The sequence below is a fragment of the Lepidochelys kempii genome, chromosome 3, assembly GCF_965140285.1.
Source record: "Lepidochelys kempii isolate rLepKem1 chromosome 3, rLepKem1.hap1, whole genome shotgun sequence".
NCBI classification, from domain to species: domain Eukaryota; kingdom Metazoa; phylum Chordata; order Testudines; family Cheloniidae; genus Lepidochelys; species Lepidochelys kempii.
In genome coordinates, this window is record NC_136382.1 from 205862803 (window position 1) to 205884080 (window position 21278).

General features: G+C 42.5%; 1 protein-coding gene across 2 annotated transcripts in view; it reads left to right on the plus strand.

Moving 5' to 3' along the window:
- The window catches only part of SLC24A3 (solute carrier family 24 member 3), a 329374-nt gene that overhangs the window by 31856 nt on the left and 276240 nt on the right, over nucleotides 1-21278 (plus strand). For both annotated transcript variants that reach the window (XM_073339750.2, XM_073339751.2), the window contains exon 2: nucleotides 11170-11307. In XM_073339750.2, coding sequence (XP_073195851.1) covers nucleotides 11170-11307 — 138 coding nt within the window. The remainder of the gene's footprint in view (nucleotides 1-11169; nucleotides 11308-21278) is intronic.

Consider the following 21278-nt stretch of genomic DNA (forward strand, 5'->3'; position numbering starts at 1 on the left):
TCTGCCTCCTGCAATGTCATTCTTCGATATATTGGACTTCCTTATGCGGGCTATGTAAACATTTCAATTAACTCAGCTCAGTATGATCATGCACTAACAACCATACACACACATTTAGTTGTACACAACATTTTTGAACACCAGTGCAGACGCACAACTGTGTCAAAACCACACATAAGTGGGAGACACCCTGATCAGTGTCACATTTCATTCTGAAAGGAAAAGGTCTGTTTCAGGTGAACCACTTGACAAGTTTTTCTTAACTAAAAAATGGATGAGTTAGCCATAGCATCTACATATCTGTGGTATGTCAGTATCTCCACTCATAAAGGTAAAACAGTGACCGAGAATTTGTGATTCCCAAACTTCTAAACAATGAAACACTTTCCTGTAGGGCTCATTAAAAGTCCTAGCAATACTCACTCATTGAGTGAGGAGCTCCAGGTCTTGAACCCAGAATTGGGGGTTACTAGGAAGCCTTTGCATCCTGGCTGCCATCCAGCCGCTTGTTAGCAACTGGTGATTGGAGTGGTAAAAGGAACCTTAGCCCCACCAGAGTCACTGCCCACAGCAGTCCTAATTGGGGGAGTGCCTGCCCCACTGATTGGTCCAGTTGTGCTATTTAAGACAGAAGGAGATGCACAGATAGCTTTCTGTAACTGGAGGAATTCCTGGTTGGCTGTTACATTTGCCTTGCCTGACAGCTGAGCCAGGGTTCTAAATCTGAATGGGCCTGGGCAGAGAGATTTAGAAATCAATACCCAGTCAGGCAGTTCTTGTCCAGAAAAGATAATCGCTCAGGGTGATAAACTATAACTGCCTGGAAGAATAAATTCCCAGAAAGGCCTGTGAGACAGAGGAGGAATCCAGTTAAGGGCCTGTCAGGGTTCCTTCCCCACTCTGAACGCTAGGGTACAGATGTGAGGACCCGCATGAAAGACCCCCTAAGCTTATTCTTACCAGCTTAAGTTAAAAACTTCCCCGAGGTACAAACTTTGCCTTGTCCTTGAACAGTATGCTGCCACCACCAAGCGTTTTAAAGAAAGAACAGGGAAAGAGACCACTTGGAGACGTCTTTCCTCAAAATATCCCCCCAAGCCCTACACCCCCTTTCCTGGGGAAGGCTTGATAATAATCCTCACCAATTTGTACAGGTGAACACAGACCCAAACCCTTGGATCTTAAGAACAATGAAAAATCAATCAGGTTCTTAAAAGAAGAATTTTAATTTAAAGAAAAGGTAAAAGAATCACCTCTGTAAAATCAGGATGGAAAATACCTTACAGGGTATTCAGATTCAAAACCCAGAGGATCCCCCTCTGGGCAAAACCTTAAAGTTACAGAAAACAGGAATAAACCTTCCTCTTAACACAGGGGAAATTCATATAGAACAAAAGATAAACTAATCCGCCATGCCTAGCTTACCTATACTGGTTGCAATATTGGAGACTTGGATTAGGATGTATTGGAGAAGATGGATTTCTGTCTGGCCTCTTTCAGTCCCAAGAGAGAACAAACACGTAAACAAAGAGCACAAACAAAAGCCTTCCCTCCCGCAAGATTTGAAAGTATCTTGTTTCCTTATTGGTCCTTTGGGTCAGGTGCCAGCCAGGTTAGATGAGTTTCTTAACCCTTTACAGGTAACAGGATGTTGCCTCTGGCCAGGAGGGATTTTATAGCACTATATACAGAAGGGTGGTTACCCTTCCCTTTATATTTATGACGGGGATCTCAGTACATTCAGTGTGTATGGGCCAAGGTATTGAGGCTGTAGACATGAATTATAAGGGCTGGGGCAGAAGAAATCCTACATCTCTTCAGATGCCAAGGTCATCAGCTTTTCCATAAGTTAGCGATGAGGATTAACGAGAACCATGATGAAAGGAACAGAGGTCCCCCAGCCCTGAGCCAAAAGCAGGTCATCAGCATAGCGAACCATTTTGTGTTCTCTGTTACCCAGCCACATCTGCCTTCACATCCTCTGCCTCTCCGTGAGCCAAACGATGCCCCCCGGCCCCGCCCTCCCTCCGCACAGTCAAATATTGGGGACACCCCTGCACCCTGTCATCTTCCACTAGCCAGGGAAAATGGATTAGGTTTCCTGTCATGGAGTAGGGCCACTTGATTTTAATAGCACTAGTTGGTGTGGGACTCTCAGCAAGCTGCATGATCCACCCTGTCAAAATGACAGCATGACTTAGTTCCTTTGGCTTCTCTGAGACAGCTGGTTTTTCCCAGAGCCTCTGTTTTCAAGGGTGTTTGTTAGGTTTGAAGTTCCTGCAGGGCCTCTCTGAGTGATCAGTGCTGCAGGAGCTCAGTGGGTAATGCTCTTTGCATCTGCCATGTTGAAGTGCTGAGGGATGACTGATTCTGAGGTTAATATTAATTTCACAAAATTTCTTGTTAAAAGATTTTTCAGAAGTACCTAAGTCCCAAAGGGCCTTAGGCATTACAGTGCTGATCATTGTAGTGCCTATCTTATAGGGGCCTAGCCAGCCAAAGGAATCCACAAACCCTGGGTTAGCTGTCTACGCTACCTAATCAATGCATGGGGGTGTGGAGTGGGGAGAGAGATTGGCTCCTAAATCACTTGGGTGCTTTTGAAAATCCCACCCACTGTTAGATAATTTTTAAATGCCTCTTAAGTGATCTGCTGCTTGTTCTCTAAACTCGGACCTCCTGATCATCCGTTTATACTGTCCACTGTGCTTCTGAAGCTACTTCTCCTTTACTTTAGCTTCTTGTCTTGTCTTAAAGGGGACAGTATTTTAGCAGGATTCTAGTTCACAGTGAACCAGTGATCAACAGCAACATAATCTTCTCTAGGACCCCAGAAGGGTGGGTTTGAAGAACTGTGGAAATTCAGAAACTCCTTGCAAACAGGAGCTTAGAGGCAGCGTCGTCCAGTGGGTAGGGCACTGAGCAGGGAGTCCGGAGAGCAGCGCTTTATACCTGGCTCTGCCCCTGACTGGCTCTGTGCCCTTGGACATGTCACTTCATCTCTCTGTGCATCTGTTCCCATCCCACCCTCTGTTACTCTTGTCTAAGGTTTTCAAGGCAGGCAATGGCTCTTGCTATGTGTCTCTGTACAGTATGTAGCACAATGACCTCTATGTCCTACTCCAGGGGTTGGCAACCTTTCAGAAGCGGTGTGCCAAGTCTTCATTTACTCACTGTAATTTAAGGTTTCGCATGCCAGTAATACATTTTAACGTTTTTAGAAGGTCTCTCTCTATAAGTTTATATTATATAACTAAACTATTGTTGTATGTAAAGTAAATAAGGTTTTTAAAATGTTTAAGAAGCTTCATTTAAAATTAAATTAAAATGCAGATCTTATCAGTTTAGTGTGATCCTTGCCCTTGCTTTTCCTTGCTGAGTTTTCCAATGCCTGTAAATAGATTATCTTCTTTGGGGAGAGAGAGGTTCCATTCATCCAGGCAGGCAGTGGGCTGAGCAGGGCCGGCGGCCGGGACCCCGGCTGGCAGGGGGCTGGCGGATGGAACCCCAGGCCGGCAGCAGAGTACCACTGAAAATCAGCTCGCCATAGGTTGCCATAGGTTGCTGACCCCTGTCCTACTCTAATACTAATACAGATGATGGTGCCCTAAGGGACTCCTATTGCATACCCTCTTTCCCCTCCTACTGAAATTTGTAGAAATAAAATTGGGTTTAAAGAACTGGCTGCTATTCAGAGCCAGGAATTTTGTTTTTCCATAGGCAGCCTGTTTTCCATAGACAGCCAGTTTTTCCATAAGCATTTATGGTCCGTGTTGAAATATGCCCCGCCAAATCAGACTACAGTGAAATAATCAGTGTATGAAATGATTATGCAACCCTGAGCTCAGATTACTCTGTGAAAAACTTGTGTCTGACCTGACCAGGCGGCTGCTGATTACTTACCACGTCCCACCTATACACGCTGGGGGGAGTGGACCAAAAGCAATACATTCAGAGGAGTGAAATGAAATTAACAAGGAATAAAAATGAAAGGATAACTTCATATGGTGTGGTGCTCCAATTAATGCAGCCAAAGCAATCCTATTAAGGAGAATCGCGGTGGGATAGCTTGCTGTGAACCCCCAGCAGCTTGCTGGCTGATGTCAGCATATGAGATTGTTCTTGGCTGCTTCGGTTTGGTTCTCCCCAGGAATACTGTGCAGTTGTAATCGCTGTAGTTATTAGAGACGTTTTAGGGGGGTGGAGATAATTTGTCCAGCCAAGCGGAAAAAATAGAGACAAAGAAGAGGAAAAAATACAGGAGAGAGAGAGAGGCAAAAGGTCTTTAAAAAGCTGTGTTGTTTTCGGCTCCTGCCAGCAGTATCTCAGTTTGCATAGAAAGTAGTTTATTGTAAGCGAGAGCCGAGGATACCTGCCAACATTGGAAAGTCCTTAGTGGTAATGCATTATGTTTTTGAAATGCCGCAATGACAAATCAGTCCCTTTTGTTTGTTCAGCTGGGCTAGTCTCTGGTCTGTCGGCTTCTCTCCGCTGTCTTCTTTTTTGTCAGCTGAAGTAAATCAGTGCAGCTCCAGTGGAGTCCAGGGAGCTATCCTGATATATACCAGCTGAGGATCTGGCCCATTGTCTCTTCTTATGAATGTTGTTCCAGTTCGGAGTTCTTGTGTCCACAGCCCCGACTCCGTTAGGACAGCTATACAAAAATCAAGTTTGCTCTCTGGCTCTTGAGTACTCTCTCTATCCCCCGCATCCAACCCCTGAGCCACATGTGCACTCCCGCTGGAATCTGAGGGAATAATATTCCCCTACGTCCTGTGGCTCCTTTACTGTGTTGAGTTTCATGTTGGCAGCATATGACACCAGTGGGGCTTTCAACAGGCGATCGGGTGGAATCCAAAGCGTTGGTCTTAACCTAAAAGCCTGGAAATGGTTTGGGTCCTGGTTACCTAAGGGCCCTCCACTTCCTCTGTGCCATGCTGCTACAGAGGCTCTTAGGGAGGGCTTTGGATGGAGCTGCCTCATTGCAAATGGATGGGCATGGTTGGCAGGGCATTCTCTCTGAGGCTCCCTTGAGTTCGGAGGTCACTCCCCTGCCCCGCCAGAGCCCAGGTGTGTTAAACCTGCAAATTCCAGGCTTTTGCGGAGGGGCTGGGCTGATGACTGAGATTGATCTAGCTGTCAGGGTGGGATGAGCAATTCTTCATACCATGTAGTACATTATCGTTAATATCTGGAATAAGAACCCAGACTGTGAATGTCTCCATTCTTCCCATTTATTACCTTGCACTCTCCCCCATTTATTTGTTTTATCCACTTGCTGTGCCTAGACCTATGTACAAATTGTGAGCTCTTAGGGGCAGGGACTGTACAGTGCCTAGCGCAGTGGGGCATGATCCCTGACTGTGACTCCCTGCCCCACAAGCATTACCATAATCTGAGTCCTTTTCAGCTGGTAAAACATTGCTTAGGGCACAAATAAGACTCCACCATCCCTGTCTATCCTGGGCCTCTCCAGCTTGGGTAGCCCTATCGGGAATTAAAACTCACCCTGGCATAACTCCCACAGGGTCACTGGAACATACAAGCCTTCCCAGCATGTCTAGGTGCAGTCCCCAGGATTGGACTGCCATGGCAGAGGTAACTACTAATATAAATCGTGGGGAAAGTGCAGGGTCTTCTATAAACCTAGAGAGATAAAGAAGTCAGGTTTTTCCTCTTCTCTGTAGGGATATTATAGTAGCCTACACATGTAGCTAACTGGTTTTTAGGGAATATTTGGGAATATTTGTGGGTACTTAGTTGGCCATTGAAGTGATGGGTAGGGTTAATTTTTATCCCCAGGGAAAAATCACTAGAATCCCCTACAAATAAATCATCTACTTGCCTTCCCCTTGCCAGAGATTTTTTTTTAAATGATAGTTACATTGACTGGCCACATGAAATCACCCCTGCTCCTCAGCCACATACGTGTGTGTGTGTGAGAGAGAGAGAGAAACCCAAGGCCAATTTGGTTTGTACGTGACAGAACATAAGCAGGTATCATCTCTGAGACCCTACTAAGACTGTTATCAAGACTCTCTTTTAAGTCTGTGATCAGCTCTTAAGGTCTGATTTTGAAATTCAATAGACATGCTTGAGATCAGTTTGTAATTGAGGGACACAAGTATGTTGCGCACTAATGTACTTGATCCATTAAGAGAGAGCCTGCAGGGTATTTTGATGTGTCTCTTTGATACTTCAAGCAGTATACTATACGTAGTCTGTTTGAATGAATAAATAAGAGAGACAAGGTGGATGAGGTAATATCTGTTCTTGGACCAACTTCTCCTTTTTCTTCATGTAGTGGAGTTTCATTTCAGATGGTAAAATTCAATATCTCCTATTTGTTTGCAGTGTTTTTGTAGTCATATTGGTCCCAGGAAATTAGAGAGACAAGATGAGGAAGCAAAAAGACATTCTAGTTATCATCACTATGGGGACATACGCTCAGAGGGTGCCTTTCACTTATTTCTTAAGGCCCTATGTCCCCTCAGTTCTGATAACTAGAATGTCTTTTTGCTTCCCCATCTTGTCTCTCTAATATCCTGGGACCAACATGGCTACACCAACATTGGATGAAATAAGACACCCTGTGCACAAAACCTTCACACAAAACTGAGACCTGATCAGCTGTTTTTCCCTGTATTTCACTTTTGTAACCATTAGGAGTATGCAGCAGCAATCTCGTAATAGAGATTGTTCTCACAAGACTCCCACCCCAATTTGGCAGCTCCAAGAAGACTTTTGAATAAACACAGATCTGCTATTTGTATTATTTAGGGCTTGTCTACACAGGAATACTCAGGAAAATTAATCTGATTAACATAAAGCATGTATTTAAAGGGGATTAGTTAAGATACATTAAACCCCTGTGTGGATGCCCTTACTCAGAATTAAAGTGACCTTAATTTGGTTTAGTTTAATTCACTTTCAAAGGGACGCCTGGGCAAACCCAGTCTTGACTCACTAGCGCTTCCTCTGATCGACCCTGCCCTTTCTTCCTTGCACAGATCTTTCCCTCCTCCCTAGAACACGCCCTGCTGACCTCCCTAAACCTCAGAAGACTGACCATGTTTGATGAATCTCAAGGGTTAAACCAGAGTTGAGTCAGTTCCACTTTCACATAATCTGCCAAGACACTGAGTCCAGGCTCCTGTGTTCTCCTCACTACAGCTGATGACATTGCAACCGCCTCAGGCAGGGTTAGCTTCAAGCCGCTTCCTGTTCGATTTCAGGATGCACTGGGGAAATGAGAAACCCCAATTTTGGGCCTTAGCAGCAATGGTGGTTTTTTTAAATTACATCATCAAATGTATTTATCTGGAATTTTAAAATCTTGGCATGCATTCTGTTCATAGGCCAGGGTCTTCAAGGGCCAAAACTTTTAGTAAAGGATTTCATTTCACCTTTCCTTTTTATTTCCCCTTGATTTATAGAGACAAATTCTATTTACACCTGATTTCAGAGTAGCAGCCGTGTTAGTCTGTATTCGCAAAAAGAAAAGGAGTACAGTACAGCATCCGATGAAGTGAGCTGTAGCTCACAAAAGCTTATCCTCAAATAAATTGGTTAGTCTCCAAAGTGCCACAAGTACTCCTTTTCTACTTACACCTGAGTATCCAAAAGCGGAATTTGGCCTATAGGTTGCAAACTCAGCTCTGAGATGGTTTAACCTAATTAAAGCTGGAGACTCTGAGCCAGATCCTTCACTGCTGTACATCAACATAGCTGTATCCATTTCAGCTGGACCTAATTCTGCTCTTACGCACACCCATTTAAGTGAGTGCAGAATGGGATGCTTTTACTCACTGTGTGTGTTTGCCAAATGGAGCTTTTCCCAAGCTCATTCTGAATGACTTATGTTTAGTTTTCCTTTTGGATAGGTCCAAATTCTGAAACAAGAAAGCTGCTCTGTATTGTGAGGAGAATGAAGAGATCTGCCAGGAGTTTAGGGGAATAAAAATCCTAGAAAGAGGATGTTTTTTTTCTCTTTCCCTTTACCGGAGAATGAAACGGTAACTGCTCAGAAAAAAGTCCTTTGTTCTGAAAACAAGTGCTGTGTGGATCTCTGACTGCTTAGCTCAGCTGATGAAAGTATGTTTATTATGACACATGAAGGCTGAAGCTGTGCTATTGTAAATCAAGTTACAAAATTAATCTGAATTAATGCTTTGGGATTAAAATCTGTCTCCATCCATGACATATTTATACAGTTAACTCATTGAAGGTCATTTAGAGACCAAGCAATTAGGAAACAGTGTATTTTGAAGTGCGTAAAGTGTGGTGAATTACTGTAGTTATTACACACACAAAAACTAAGTTAAAATACGGATGTTTAATTTACAAAGTCAAGGGCTTAAAAGTTACAAAATGGCAGATTTAACATTTCCTGTGAAATCTTAATTATGCCCCTTTGTGTGTATCCCCCCTGTGGACAGAATGAAGTGGGGTCCTGTGGAAAAAGCAGTATGTCATCTTATAATTAAACGATGTCATAATACGTACTCACACACAATGGAATTTCTTGGGATAAAGAAAAGGCACTTTTCTGACCACAGTGATTTCTTCCTGCTGAATTTTAAAGGCCTGCTGCAAACAATGGAGATGTTAGAGTATCTCAAAAGTCACAACATCTTTTATAGTGGAAAATATCAGGCAACCTAAATATAGGGGCTGTGACCACCTCCCCCTATAAAAAAACCCCTTTCTTTAATCCTCCGTGTCCTCTGAGTCCCTGCCAAAGATTTGATGATCCCTCCTTTTGTATTTCCCCCACTCTCTATTGCTCTCTCTCTCTCCCTCTCATACTGTGATGGGCTGTATGAACTCTGCACTGGTACTAAAAGGGTTAAAGGGACCTGGAGAGCACAATTAGTGCCCGTGATGGCACTTGGAGGGTGTGCAGGTTTAATTAAGACTGAGACTGAGCTTGAGAGGAGCTGCAGGAGGGAACTGGGATGGGCCATGAAGGAAGAAGGGAAGCGGGAGTGGAGGAAACTCTTGAAACAGGCCTGGGAGAAAACCCCGAGGGTCAGCAGCTTGGTTGGGAGGAGCTGGTGTCAAGGGAAGAAAGTCTTGTGAGGCAGCACGTTGTAGAAAAGCAGGAAAGTGCTTTGCAGAGCCTGGGAAGGCAGTGAAACCTTTGTTAAGGATTGGGCCTAGCAAGGCTGGAAGAGTGTACGTTCCATTGCATTCAGTTTGGACTGTGGGTACGCAGCGGGTATGTAGTGGGAAGGAGTGAGAGGGAACGGGACCTGGCTGGAGAGCCAAGTCATAAGAAGTGGACCACCAGCTGGCTTGAATGGCATTTGGTGAAGGCAACTGAGAAGGCCTTGCAGTGCCCAGCTATGAGGGGTCGTGCGTGGCAGCCAGCCATTTGACAAATACCCTCCGTCCTTCTATCTGAGACGGATGGGGCGGGGCTCCCTTTTGAAGCTAACATAGTGTAGGCCCCAGTCCTGCACAAGGATCCTGCCTCTGAGCTGACCCTTCCATGCTCTGACATGCTCTTGCAGATTCAAGGCCATAGTTTCTTAGTTGTCTGGAAGAGCCTCAAGTTGGTTGATACGAAACCTCACCTCCTCTCTAATGAGTAGAATGACATAGCTTTCTAGCGGTCTGAACAGCTGTCACAATGGGAGCAAGAGACCAACTGCAATTATATGCATCTTTAGGATAACATGTAAAATGCTGAACTAACAAAACCAGAGTTAAAGAGAGTCTGGATTCTAATGAAAGAAAGATGTACAGATGTGATGGAAATCCAGCCTAAACTCCATTTGCTATTTATTACATTGGGCTCAAGGATTCAGTAGGAGATGTGCTTAATTTTTTGTGTGTGTGTGTGTGCTTAAAATGCTCACAATGTCTCAAACAGTGTTTTCCCTCAAAGTTTGAAGCTCTGTAGCATGCATGTAGCTAACATATGGGCATACATTCTCAGCTAATTAGACCAACATGAAATGTCCAGGCCTGAGCAGTGTCATGCCAAGAATGTTCTGGAAAATGGTCAAAAGTTTTTGTTGACATTGTTAAAGTAGGGCTTTATTTAGCAGCACCTCCTCTAAGCCAAAGAGAGAGAGAAGATGGGAAAGAGTGGGGTGGAAATAGGAAACAAAAGTAATAACTGAATGTTACCTTTCACCAGGTTACTTACCATATTCATGAAAATGAAACCATCCTGTAATCTGCAAAGATGTGAATGACTGATGGACCAAAATATTCAATTGGAGATGATTGCTGGTTTTGGTACACAGGGTTGTTTTTGATCATTTCCAACAGCCGAATATGCTTTAAGCACTCATAGGAGTCTGGGTTCTGTGCTGATGTGTTGTATTTTCAAGTTTATTATGCATAAATTACAATTCGTTTTGGTGGCCAATTTGTCGTCTTTTCCCTTCACACTTGTAAACTTCCCAATTCATGCATAAAAGTCTGTGGACTGTTCAAGTTCATCTGCAAGGAGGGCTGCTTTGGAGCAGTGGCATTTCCCCAGAAGGAGAACAAAGCAACCAGGTGGTGGTGGTAGGACTTATGAATTCAGAGGGACTCAGAGGTGCAAAGGAAGCTTGTGCAGGAGAGAGGAAGAGAACCACATATTTTCATAGCAGAGGGGTCTTGTTTAACTGTGGGACCAGCCAAGGTCAAAGGCAGTTGAGCTGGAGCAGAGTGGAAGACTCCATTTGGAGGAAAAGTCATGAGCTGTAGGAGAAGGTTCTTGGGCACCCCAGAGAACTCCGCCCCTAAGCCCCAAAAATGCTCCAGAGCGGTGAGGAAACTGAGGCGGGGAAATGTGTATAGGTGTTTTACTATTTTATCTGGCTCTGTTCGTCTTCTGTGCTGTAGAAAGAGTAACTGTGGTTAGAAAACTTTCCGAAGCCTGTGCATGAATCATCTGCAACACCTACTACTTGTCCCTGAAGATGTGAACTGTAACCCAGAGTAACCGCAAGGTAGAGCTCTGGAAAAGGGGTGCTTAAACTACTGGGAAATCTGAGAGACTGGTCCTGGGGAGTTAGGATCGCTGGACTGCAGGGCCTCGTTTCCAAGAAGGAATAGCTGATAGTGTCTGTACCAAGGAAGTGTGAAAAGTCCCTTGGGAGAATATAGGTGCTAGCCTTTTTATCATCCTCAGAGCAAGACCATTCATTTTGTGCCCTTTTCCTCTAGGTTATGATGTCCTGAGCTATCCTATGGAAACTTACGATAAGTGGAGTGGGAGGAGGCTGCTGCAGGCAACCGAGGACAATGCCACTGAGAACCCAGAGGAGACAGAAAATCGATATGTCAAGAACTGCACTGAACCAGGTAGGAATGAATAATTTCTCCTCCTCCTTTTGAGGTTATAGCCAGCTGCCCTAGCTACTGAAATTCTGTATTGATACCACCAGGGTTGCACAAATGCTGTACCTATTAGTTTTAGTGTCCTCAAACACTCTAATCATATACTCCCTGGATGTATGTGTAATATTAATGCTGCAAACTCCTGGGATGCAAACTATTTGGAATGCATTAGTAGCCGAATTTCCAGATTAAGCAAGGAGATGGGAGGGATGAGATCGTAGCAGGAATGTTTTGCATATTTACTGCCTGGAAATGTAACTTGAACCTTGGTGTAATGGTGAGGAGTCAGGTAACCGAGACTCTCACCAATAGGATTACAGTCTGGAAATGTGGGATGTAGTCTTATAGTAACAAAAAAAAATATCAAAAATTGATTTTGGAGGAGGGATTAAGCGGAGCTGAAGCTCTGCTTTTTGAAGCTGCCTTTGCCAAGTTGTTTGTTTGCTTATTCTAAAAGCCTCCACATCTTTATTTACAGGGTTATATCCTTTCACTGTCATTAAAAAATGAACCACTCGCAACTCTGCACAGAATTATCACAGCTCTTCCTGAGCATAAAAAAAGAGTAGGGATTCTTTAATTTGCATTCACTTGATTATGTATTGCATTTGTTTTACCTAACTGAAAACCCTGATAATAAATCACTAATGGTAGGGGAAGCTTTACAGGAAACCCAAGCCTGTGTTTATTTTTTTAATGGAAGAATTTTGATGTGGTTCAAAGTTATGGAAAGAACTTAAGGCAGTTCTGTATTCTTCAAAGGATAATATTGGTTAACCTCTCAAAGAAATTCTGTTAAATACAGTTTGTATTGTAACTCTGTGCATATATATTTCCCCTTTCGTAATCATTAATAACATTTCTGAGACAGTTGGATGATTGTTCCATTTTCAAAGACAAATATATTACAAAAATTATTATACCGCTCTTTCCTTGATTATGATCCTCCAATGCAAAGAAGATCCCTTCTTACACTTGCATACCAACATTTGTAATAATCCGTCTCCATCTCTTTCTGAGCATAACATCTGCTGTCTCATCCCCATAAGCCTTTTCCATTACCATCCCAAAATAAACTTGGTCTATTTGAAATGTGTTTTTTGCAGGCGTGTGAAGAACAATAATCACAGGAGTTAACTGTGTGGTTTCCATGAGATAAAGCAGAAATGGTAATGCAAATTACAATTGTTACCATGAATTGCCACGAGGTGATGATGGAATATGTTATTTTATGGTAATTATGAAGCTAATTAACACATCGCTGGCTTTTGTAGACAAGTATGGTTCTAAAAATGATTTCTCTTTCATTGAAAGCTGATGCCGTTTTTGTAGTCAACACCTAGCCAGCGCTAAAGGAGAAAAACATGCTTTTTGTTTTTCTCCTAAACTGTTAGAGCTGGTAAAAAAATGTCTGACGGAACACTTTTCTGTTGGTCAATTCTGATTCAACAGAATCTAGACACTCCTCGGGAGCATATTGATTCCATCAAAATTTTTGACGAAACACCAGCCAGGCTTGTCACCTGTCAGCCCAGTTTCCTGCCAGCCAGATCAGGTAGTCCTGGCTTCCTGACTGCCCCGCCCCCAACCTGGCAGCTGCCTTTTGGCACTGCTCAACCATCCAGCCGTGGAATCAGGTAGCCGCAAGAGTCAGCTGCCCAGAGAGTTGAGCAACTTGGTGCAAGCCAGTTCTCGGGAAACAGAATTTTTCATTCTTTGAAAAACTTCAATTTATTTTACTTTTCATACTGATTCAGGGCAATTCACCTCTCATTCCCCCCCCCCCCAATGCCAAAACCAGAACTTTCTTTGGGAGGGAAATTCCATTTCCCAGCCAGCCTTTCTCTTTTCCTCTGTCCTAGAATGGAAAGAGCCTCCTTTTAGCAAAGCCCTACTAATAACTTTCACATTTACATACATGGACAGGGTGCGTTGTGATTTCATTCACTGCTAAGCTTCACTGATACTGATCATTCTGCCACTGCTAAACAAAGCTGACTTAGGGCCTGATCCAAAGTCTTTGAAGTCAAATCAAGTATTTCCACCTGCTCCAATTGATGCTGGATCTGGCCCTTACATAGTAACCTTGTCTACTGTGATATCTACTTCCAAACTGATGATAGAAAGTTGAATATAAGGGGTAGAAGATAAAATCTGACAGGCAAGAAGGCTGTAGTCACAGAATGTATCTCTTTGCCGTTGTACCCATAAAGGATAGTATAATTTTTTGTTTCTTGTTTAGTTACAAAACTGCATTTGCATTATGAAACCTGAAGGTTTCTAACAACAATGGGTTAGAATTTTCAGGAAAATTTCATCCCTTGTATGTTGAAATGTTGATGGAAAAGGTGAATCAAAATTTGTAATTTTGACTCTTTTTGCTGTATTTGGCTTTTATTTTTCTGTTAGCCTGCGGTGCAAACTGGAAACAAATTTTTGTGTAAAAATGTATACATCTTTTCTTTTAACACAGTGTATTTTTTTCAGTTTCTCTTGAGAGTATACTCTTATATTTTGTACCTATCTTTTTTTCTTTCTCTTTTTTAGGTAGTTTTCAGAGTGTGCTCACTAAGTAAGCCAGTTAAAAAATTTTATTAATTAAGAGTCACATGAAATACTGTTTGCTTAATTTCCTTTGACATATATATCTAAATGCATTCTGGAAATGATTATTATTAATAATAATAATAAATACATAATACCTAGCTCGTATGTAGCATTTTTCATCAGTAGATCTTGAAGTTGAAATACAGGGCCACATTCTGACCTTTGTAATACTGGTGTCAACACCCGCTCAAGTTAATGCAGTTACCCTGGTATAACAGCCAGAATCTGGCCCATGTATGTTATTCTGCAGTATTTGTATGCACACTTTGAAATACTTGTAACTTCTCACTCTGTGAAACCATCAGTAGTTACTCTGTTGGAAATATGAATGAATAGGATGAATTTGACCTATTATCTTTATAATGCTTATTGTGTGTTACACAATTCCCTCTGGTCCCATTCCACAGAGCGTGTGAGTCTGTTGCAGCCCATAGATGCAGAGCCTGGCTCTTTAACGCAAGCTGTAGAAACTCCTGCTATTCGCTCTGGAAGATTCTTGGTTCAGTCTTAGGTTTTGGCCAAAATTGGAAACTGGCATGTCTTTATTTATAAAACCTGTCAAACATAAAATATGCAATGCTGATATAATATCCATCACTACCCGTCTCTTTTGTATTTTATCAGTATATGTAGAATTTGTTAGCTAATGTAAATATATTTGGATCACACACTGAGATCTTTTGTGAGCGACCTGTTCCAGAACCTATTGCAAGCTAGAACCAGTTATAAAAGCTACAAAAGGTGCACATTCAAACTAGAATACAGCTGTTTTTTGTTTTTTTTTTAAAAAAGGTACATTGCAAACAAGATGAGATGTGCTTCTGGATTTATAATGGAAACCATATTTTTGCAAATATAGTCATTAATTTTAGCTACGTATTCTTACTAGCTCCCAGCACCTGCAAGTACATTTGAAATTCATATTGCTTGCTATTGGGCCTGGTATACAAGAGACAGAATTTGGATGACAATGTTGTTGTTTATTATTTGTATTGTGGCAGCACCTAGAAGCCCTAGTCATGGACCCCCATTGTCCTAGGCACTACATAAACCCAGAACAAAAAGATGGCCCTTGCCCCAGAGAGCTCGCAGTGGTGGGCAACCTGCGGCCCATCAGGGTAATCCGCTGGTGCACTGTGAGAGAGTTTGTTTACATTGGCATGGCCGCCCGCAGCTCCTGCTGGCTGCGGTTCACCATTCCCAGCCAATGGAAGCGGCGGCCAGCACGTCCCTGCAGCCCGCGCCGCTTCCCACAGCTCCCATTGGCTAGAAATCATGGTGAGTAATCACTTTGAAGAAAGATTTTTATTAACCATACCATGCATTTCAGCTTTTAAGACCACGTTCCACTTTAACAGTTGTGGATCTTAAATGAATTAGAGTGAATATTGACTATTAATTTAAGGAGCTCTCCTACTATTTATTTTTTTAAAACTCAAATGGACATGTGGAAGGATTTTGAGGAAACCAGCTTTTTCCCACTGTCTGTGCAAACTCGTCATACGCATAACTATAATGAACAAAAGTTAATCTTTCGACAGTTGGGCTCACAGCATAAACAATATAAATAAATAAAATCAAATGACTAACTGTAATAATTTCTCTAAGTAGGGAGTTTGCACAGAGCAGATAGCAGCTTCTTAATTAACAGTGGCCCACAAGAGGCCAGGGGACTAGGAGGCTAGAACTAGGCAGGGATTTTATACTCCAGAATAATGAATAGTTTTAAAGCATCTTCTCAAACATGTAAGTAAAAGAGCCTGATAATGTGTACTTCAAACAATTCAGTGCCGCCTAAGATCTTCATTTTTCAGAAGGTCTTTAAAAATCACTGCTATCAAAGGATGCAGCTGGGCTGACTGCTAAATAACACCGAGGCTCTGTCATGGGTGCCCTGGGCACACTGGGGAGAAATTTGCAAGGAAATAACCATGTAGCTGCCACTTGTGTTAAGGGGAATCATTATATCTCCTGTATCCCACTGGAAATTTACTCTGAGTGCTGTAGAGAAGTGGGCACCCTTTAAAAAGAAAAATGAGCATGACTGAAGTCCAGCATGATGCATGGTCACCATATGCATTATGCCCCTCTGCAGTCCACACATGCTGTGTCCCTTTTGCTGATTGCAGGATCCAGGGATTGCAGGATCCAGGATCTAGATTAGTCTAGGGGACAGAGGGTTCAGTGTACAGAGTATATAATTAAGGGGACAGAATGAGCCACCTTCACATGTATACCAGTGTCACAGTTTGATTTTTAACTGTGGCCTGCTGTTACATCAGCCGATTGGACTTCTTTTGAAAGAGACTCCCTTCCAGTAGTTTCTGAGGAGAATGCTGGATGTGAATATCTCAGAAATTATTGAATCTATTCATTTTCTGAAATGAGCATCGCAAAATATTAAAGCCATAATATTAAATTCCAGATTAGCTTTTGTTTTAAACACCCTCTTCCTTATTTAGCAACACACTGCATTTGCTGCACATCCAAGTACCTATCAAACCCCAGCAATGATAATCCTGCCTGAGACCTAAACAGCTCAAAAGCCTTCAGCACAGCCTGGCTAAGCATCCAGGCTAGAAATATGGGATACTAAAGTGGAATGGGCTGTCAGGTACAAGTAGTGTTGTGGGTTCATTTTGCCAGCTGTGCGGAAGGTTATACTGTAGCTCCCCTCCATGCCTTCGAGCAAGCAAGAGTGCTATCAGTCGGCATTTCTAAGTGCTGAACCAAAGAGGCAAAAAGTGGCTACAGAAGGAAGCTGGGTGTCTGCATTTCTGCTGTGCTGTTGGTAGTGTAGAAGGGAGACAGAAGAATGGTTTTTCCATCCCGAGTTCCTTTTCCAGGATCTCCTGGCTGTTTGCAGAGGTTCATGGTGGCCTCCGCTAATCTACTCCTCTCCCATTATCCTCTTTTGTTTTGTGTTCTTCTTCCCTGGGCCAGTAGCACCAGCAACCTGGAGTTGACCAGGTTCTTGGCTCAAAGGCATCTGATCAACTTGGACTCTTAATCAGGGTGGAGGTCTTGGGCCTAGACAGTTAAGGAGATCCTGAATTCTTGGCACAACCTAGAACACTGGATTGTGGGATGGGGAATTACCTGCACAGAGAACAGAGTTTTGCTCAGTTACTGTAACAGCTGCCATGAAATACATTTTATCCTTTTTATTAAGCACACTTAAGACGAAGACAGAATCAATACAGAAGCTTAAAATGAAGAAAAACGTTCATGTTCGCAGGTTTCCCTATTCCCTTTCCCAGCCATCAAAGGAAATCTCCAAAGTCTGCTGCAGTTTCCACGATATGCATCTGATGAAGTGAGCTGTAGCTCACGAAAGCTTATGCTCTAATAAATTGGTTAGTCTCTAAGGTGCCACAAGTACTCCTTTTCTTTTTGCGAATACAGACTAACACGGCTGTTACTCTGAAACCTTTAATTTACTGTCATTTGTACTCTGTCTTAAAGATGGTGACACATGAACATGATCGGGGGGAAGAGAGCATCAATTTTAGGTGGTACCCTTTGGGTTGCTGTCATTGGAAGTCTGAGCCTGATTTGCCTTAAACGAATACACACACAGGTTTAGCTGCTTGAAAAATCGCAGCCACTGCACATGGTCTCATAGACTTCAAGGTTGGAAGGGACCATCATGATCATCTAGATCATTGTCTCATTAGCCAAACTGTGAGCAGAGTCAGGCTCAAACATAGCTCATAACCTGTCTGGTCACAGCAGTGTTGCAAAAGCTGGATTTGTCCTGGCTGGGTAAGCAGTCTCTAATTAGACAGAAGGCATAATGAGAAAAGTAAGAAGGGAGGTAGAAATAAGAGGGAGGGATAGAACACTGACACAAACGAAGGGTTAATCGTAGGAACCTCAAGTTCTTTTTATTTGCCTTCTTATTTTGCGCGTTTAGGGTGCACCGGGGTCACATTTTGAAGTTTTCTATGCAGCCACAAGGGCTAGAAACTTACATTTTCCTTTAAGAATGAAGGCTGAAATCATCACATATCCACTTGACTCCAGGAGGTGGGGCTTTAAGGAAAACAATAATCATCATGAGACTTATGACAAATTCATAGATATTTAGGTCAGAAGGGACCATTATGATCATCTAGTCTGACCTCCTGCACAACGCAGGCCACAGAATTTCACCCACCACTCCTGCAAAAAACCTCTCACCAAATTCTTGAGAGTTGGCAACACTGGCTATGTATAATAGTCCCACGTGCTGAGTTTCAAACAGGACTGGCAATAGGATAGGAGATAGAGGAGGGTGTTTGGTTTTGATCACAAATGTTACTATTTACCAACTTCTGTTGGTGAGAGAGACAAGCTTTCAAGCTACACAGAGCTCTTCTTCAGGGCTGGGAAAGGAATGAGGAAGTTTCTGTGTTGCTCAAAAGCTGTTTTCTCTCACCAACAGAAGTTGGTCCAGTAAAAGATGTTACCTCACCCACCTTGTCTCTCTAATATCCTAGGACCAGCATGGCTACAATAACACTACATACTGTAATTTACCAACCTCAGAGAAGTTGGCCTGTTAATGTAAAGATATAAAAAGCTGTTGCGATACTTTAGAGATCATTTCCTCTTGATTAATTGTGTTTCACTTTTTTTTTTTTTTTTTGGTTATTCATGTGGCTCTTGTTTTGGAAATCTGTTTTTGAAGGGTATTTTCCCTCCATCTGGTCCTTGCTATGGAAATACGGCTGCTTGGACTTCTGATATTGCAGCTTTCCTGCCTAAATTCTAGCTCTCTGCATTCAGTGCAATTGGATTGTTTTTCAGTGTGAACTGGAATTGGGATTATTTTTTCTTCTGCAGGGAAACATTTTTTCTGAGGGTAGTTCAAAAACAAACTCGTCAGCACGTTTGGGGGTGTGTGCTCAGCACAAGTTGGTGTGGGTCAAGGAAGGGGGACAATCATCAATTATGCCCCCACATCCCTGCAGAAATGTGCTATGAACAACACTCAGTAAATATAAAGTCTTGTTAGTGAGCTTTGCTGGTCTTGATTCCTTTTGTTATCTGGAACTGACAAAAAATAAAGACCTGGAGAGATGAAAATGACAAGGCATAGAGGAGCTTATTTAGAGGGGAAATGGTGCATTTTCCTTAAAGGTAAAGTAACTTCTCTTTATCATTTGGCTGGAAAAAAAATAGCAAAGATGGTCAGTGATATAGCTGTTGCCAGAGTATGTAAAACTGAGCGGCTAAGCATATATTTCACTGTCATGAGAGCACTTGTAAAAAGAACTAGGGGTCAGCTGTCAGTGGGAAAAGACTCCATGTCTGGCTTCACTTAATACTCCAAGTGGGGAAACAATGCTTTGCTCTTGGGGATATGTGCTTGGAAAGGGGAGGGCTGGGGGGATGAAATTCTAGTGACACTCTTCATGGCACTATAGCTGACAGTGTTGGGGTTTGCAGTGGGGTTTAGCTATGGAAATACTCAATGGGAGTGACATGAATACTCTGACTGTCCTGTGACATGCATAGTCTGTGTGTGCCATCCACACGTGCATGTGGAGGAAGTGCTCTTTTAGTGCAATGTCATAAAAATGATCTTGCTGGAATTTGACCGTGTGTGAGTTTTAGCTCCAGAGTCATGCTGTGACTTTATTTTGATTCCTTGCAAGTATGTTTAGCCGTTCTCAAATTAGAGCAGTGCGAGCAGCATATTTGACCTGACTTTAGATATTGCTGTGTATGGCACTTAGTAAATAGGTTTTGTTTTGTACACTGTATTTTGCTGGCCTTTTGTCTATAGGATCTGCTAGACCTATTTGGCTGGGTTTGATTTTTTAATTGGAGATAGTCGGGTACTTATGCTGGGACTTACAAAGTAACCGAAAGGATGACCAATTCACTTTGAATTTCAGTGGGATTTGTGTGTGTCATTTCTTCAGGGGACTTCGAAAATCTTAGCCCTGACTTGTAACGCAGCTGAAGTATAAAGTTCTTTGTAACAGCCATTTTCCTTAATTAATGTGCTAGTCGCTGCTTATAAAATACAATTTTAGGAACTAAAGGCTGAGCCTTTTTTTCACACTGTTAAAAAAATAGACTCTCCCAGCTAGAATAGTGCTAAAAGCGTTAAGGTCATGTGCCAAATTGCTCTATGGCATTGAGGCCAGAATTTGACCCCTGGTATTTAGAGAGACCACCTCTGCCTCCATGAGTCACGACGGAGGGAAATAATTTGCTTCTCTGCTATTCAGGAGAGCCTGCAGTTGGTTGCTCTTAAAGGGATCAGTTTCAAAGGAACTGAAGCCGGACCTCCTGTGTGTAGGGCCTATTTGTGCCCACATTTTTTGTGCCCACATTTTTGTGCCCCCCACTCTGGGAGTTTGAAACTCAAGTCCTCAGTTTTGCAGTTACAATTCCTTTGCAAATAGAAAAGACAGGTGCAACTTGCCCATAAACAGGGAGGCAGACAAAAACTGCATAGGAATGCAGCACAGTCAAGATGAGCGAGGTGCTTGAACTCTGCATGAAGGCTTAGTTCCAACCCAGATGCAAAAGAGATTAGAGTATCTTTCTGGACTAAAGGAGCTAGAGTCTGGGACAAAGAGGTTCTGCAAAAAAACCTCAAGGAGTAGCCACATTTAGGGAGAAATATTTAGGCTTCAGTTTCTCTTTGGTGGGGATTGTCTGAATTATCAGCAAAGACCAGTCCCACCAAGGGAGCAAATTAGATTATATAGAGCGTGTATATTCTGTTCCAAGCAAGATGGGAACTGCTACATGGTTACACCACCCTTCTGATAACTGAGCACTTGTATGTGCCATAGATGGCTGTTTTGGTTTTCTCAGTATTGCCAACTCCAAGCTTTCAAAAATCATCTGTTGCCCCCCCCATCATGTGATGGCTTGAAAATCATGAGATTTTACAAAATAATACATTTGGGGTTCTTTTTGTTTGCCTTTGGGTTTTTGAGTCTCCTGAATCCCCTCTGCTCGTATGTCCTCTGCAACGAGGAGGGCAAGAAACTTTGAATTTGCTAGGAAAGCTGAGCTTCTTCTGACTCCAGGAGCTCGGGCTTTAGGGAAAACACAGATAACACAAGGTTTGTGGTAGAATCACAAGTATTGGCAGTCCTATATCCCCATTTGTCATTGATACACTGTCTTGCATTTGGTGACATTAAAGTAGATGTAACAAAATGTAAAAAAATGTCCCCACACAGTCCCTCTCCTTTTCTAACTAATTTTCTACATAAAGGGGAAGTTTCTTAATGCCTCATCCCCTGGGAACTAGAAAGTGCCACAATACTTTGTCACAAAGTTAATGGTTTGTAGAATAAGTTATTGTAAATGTCAAT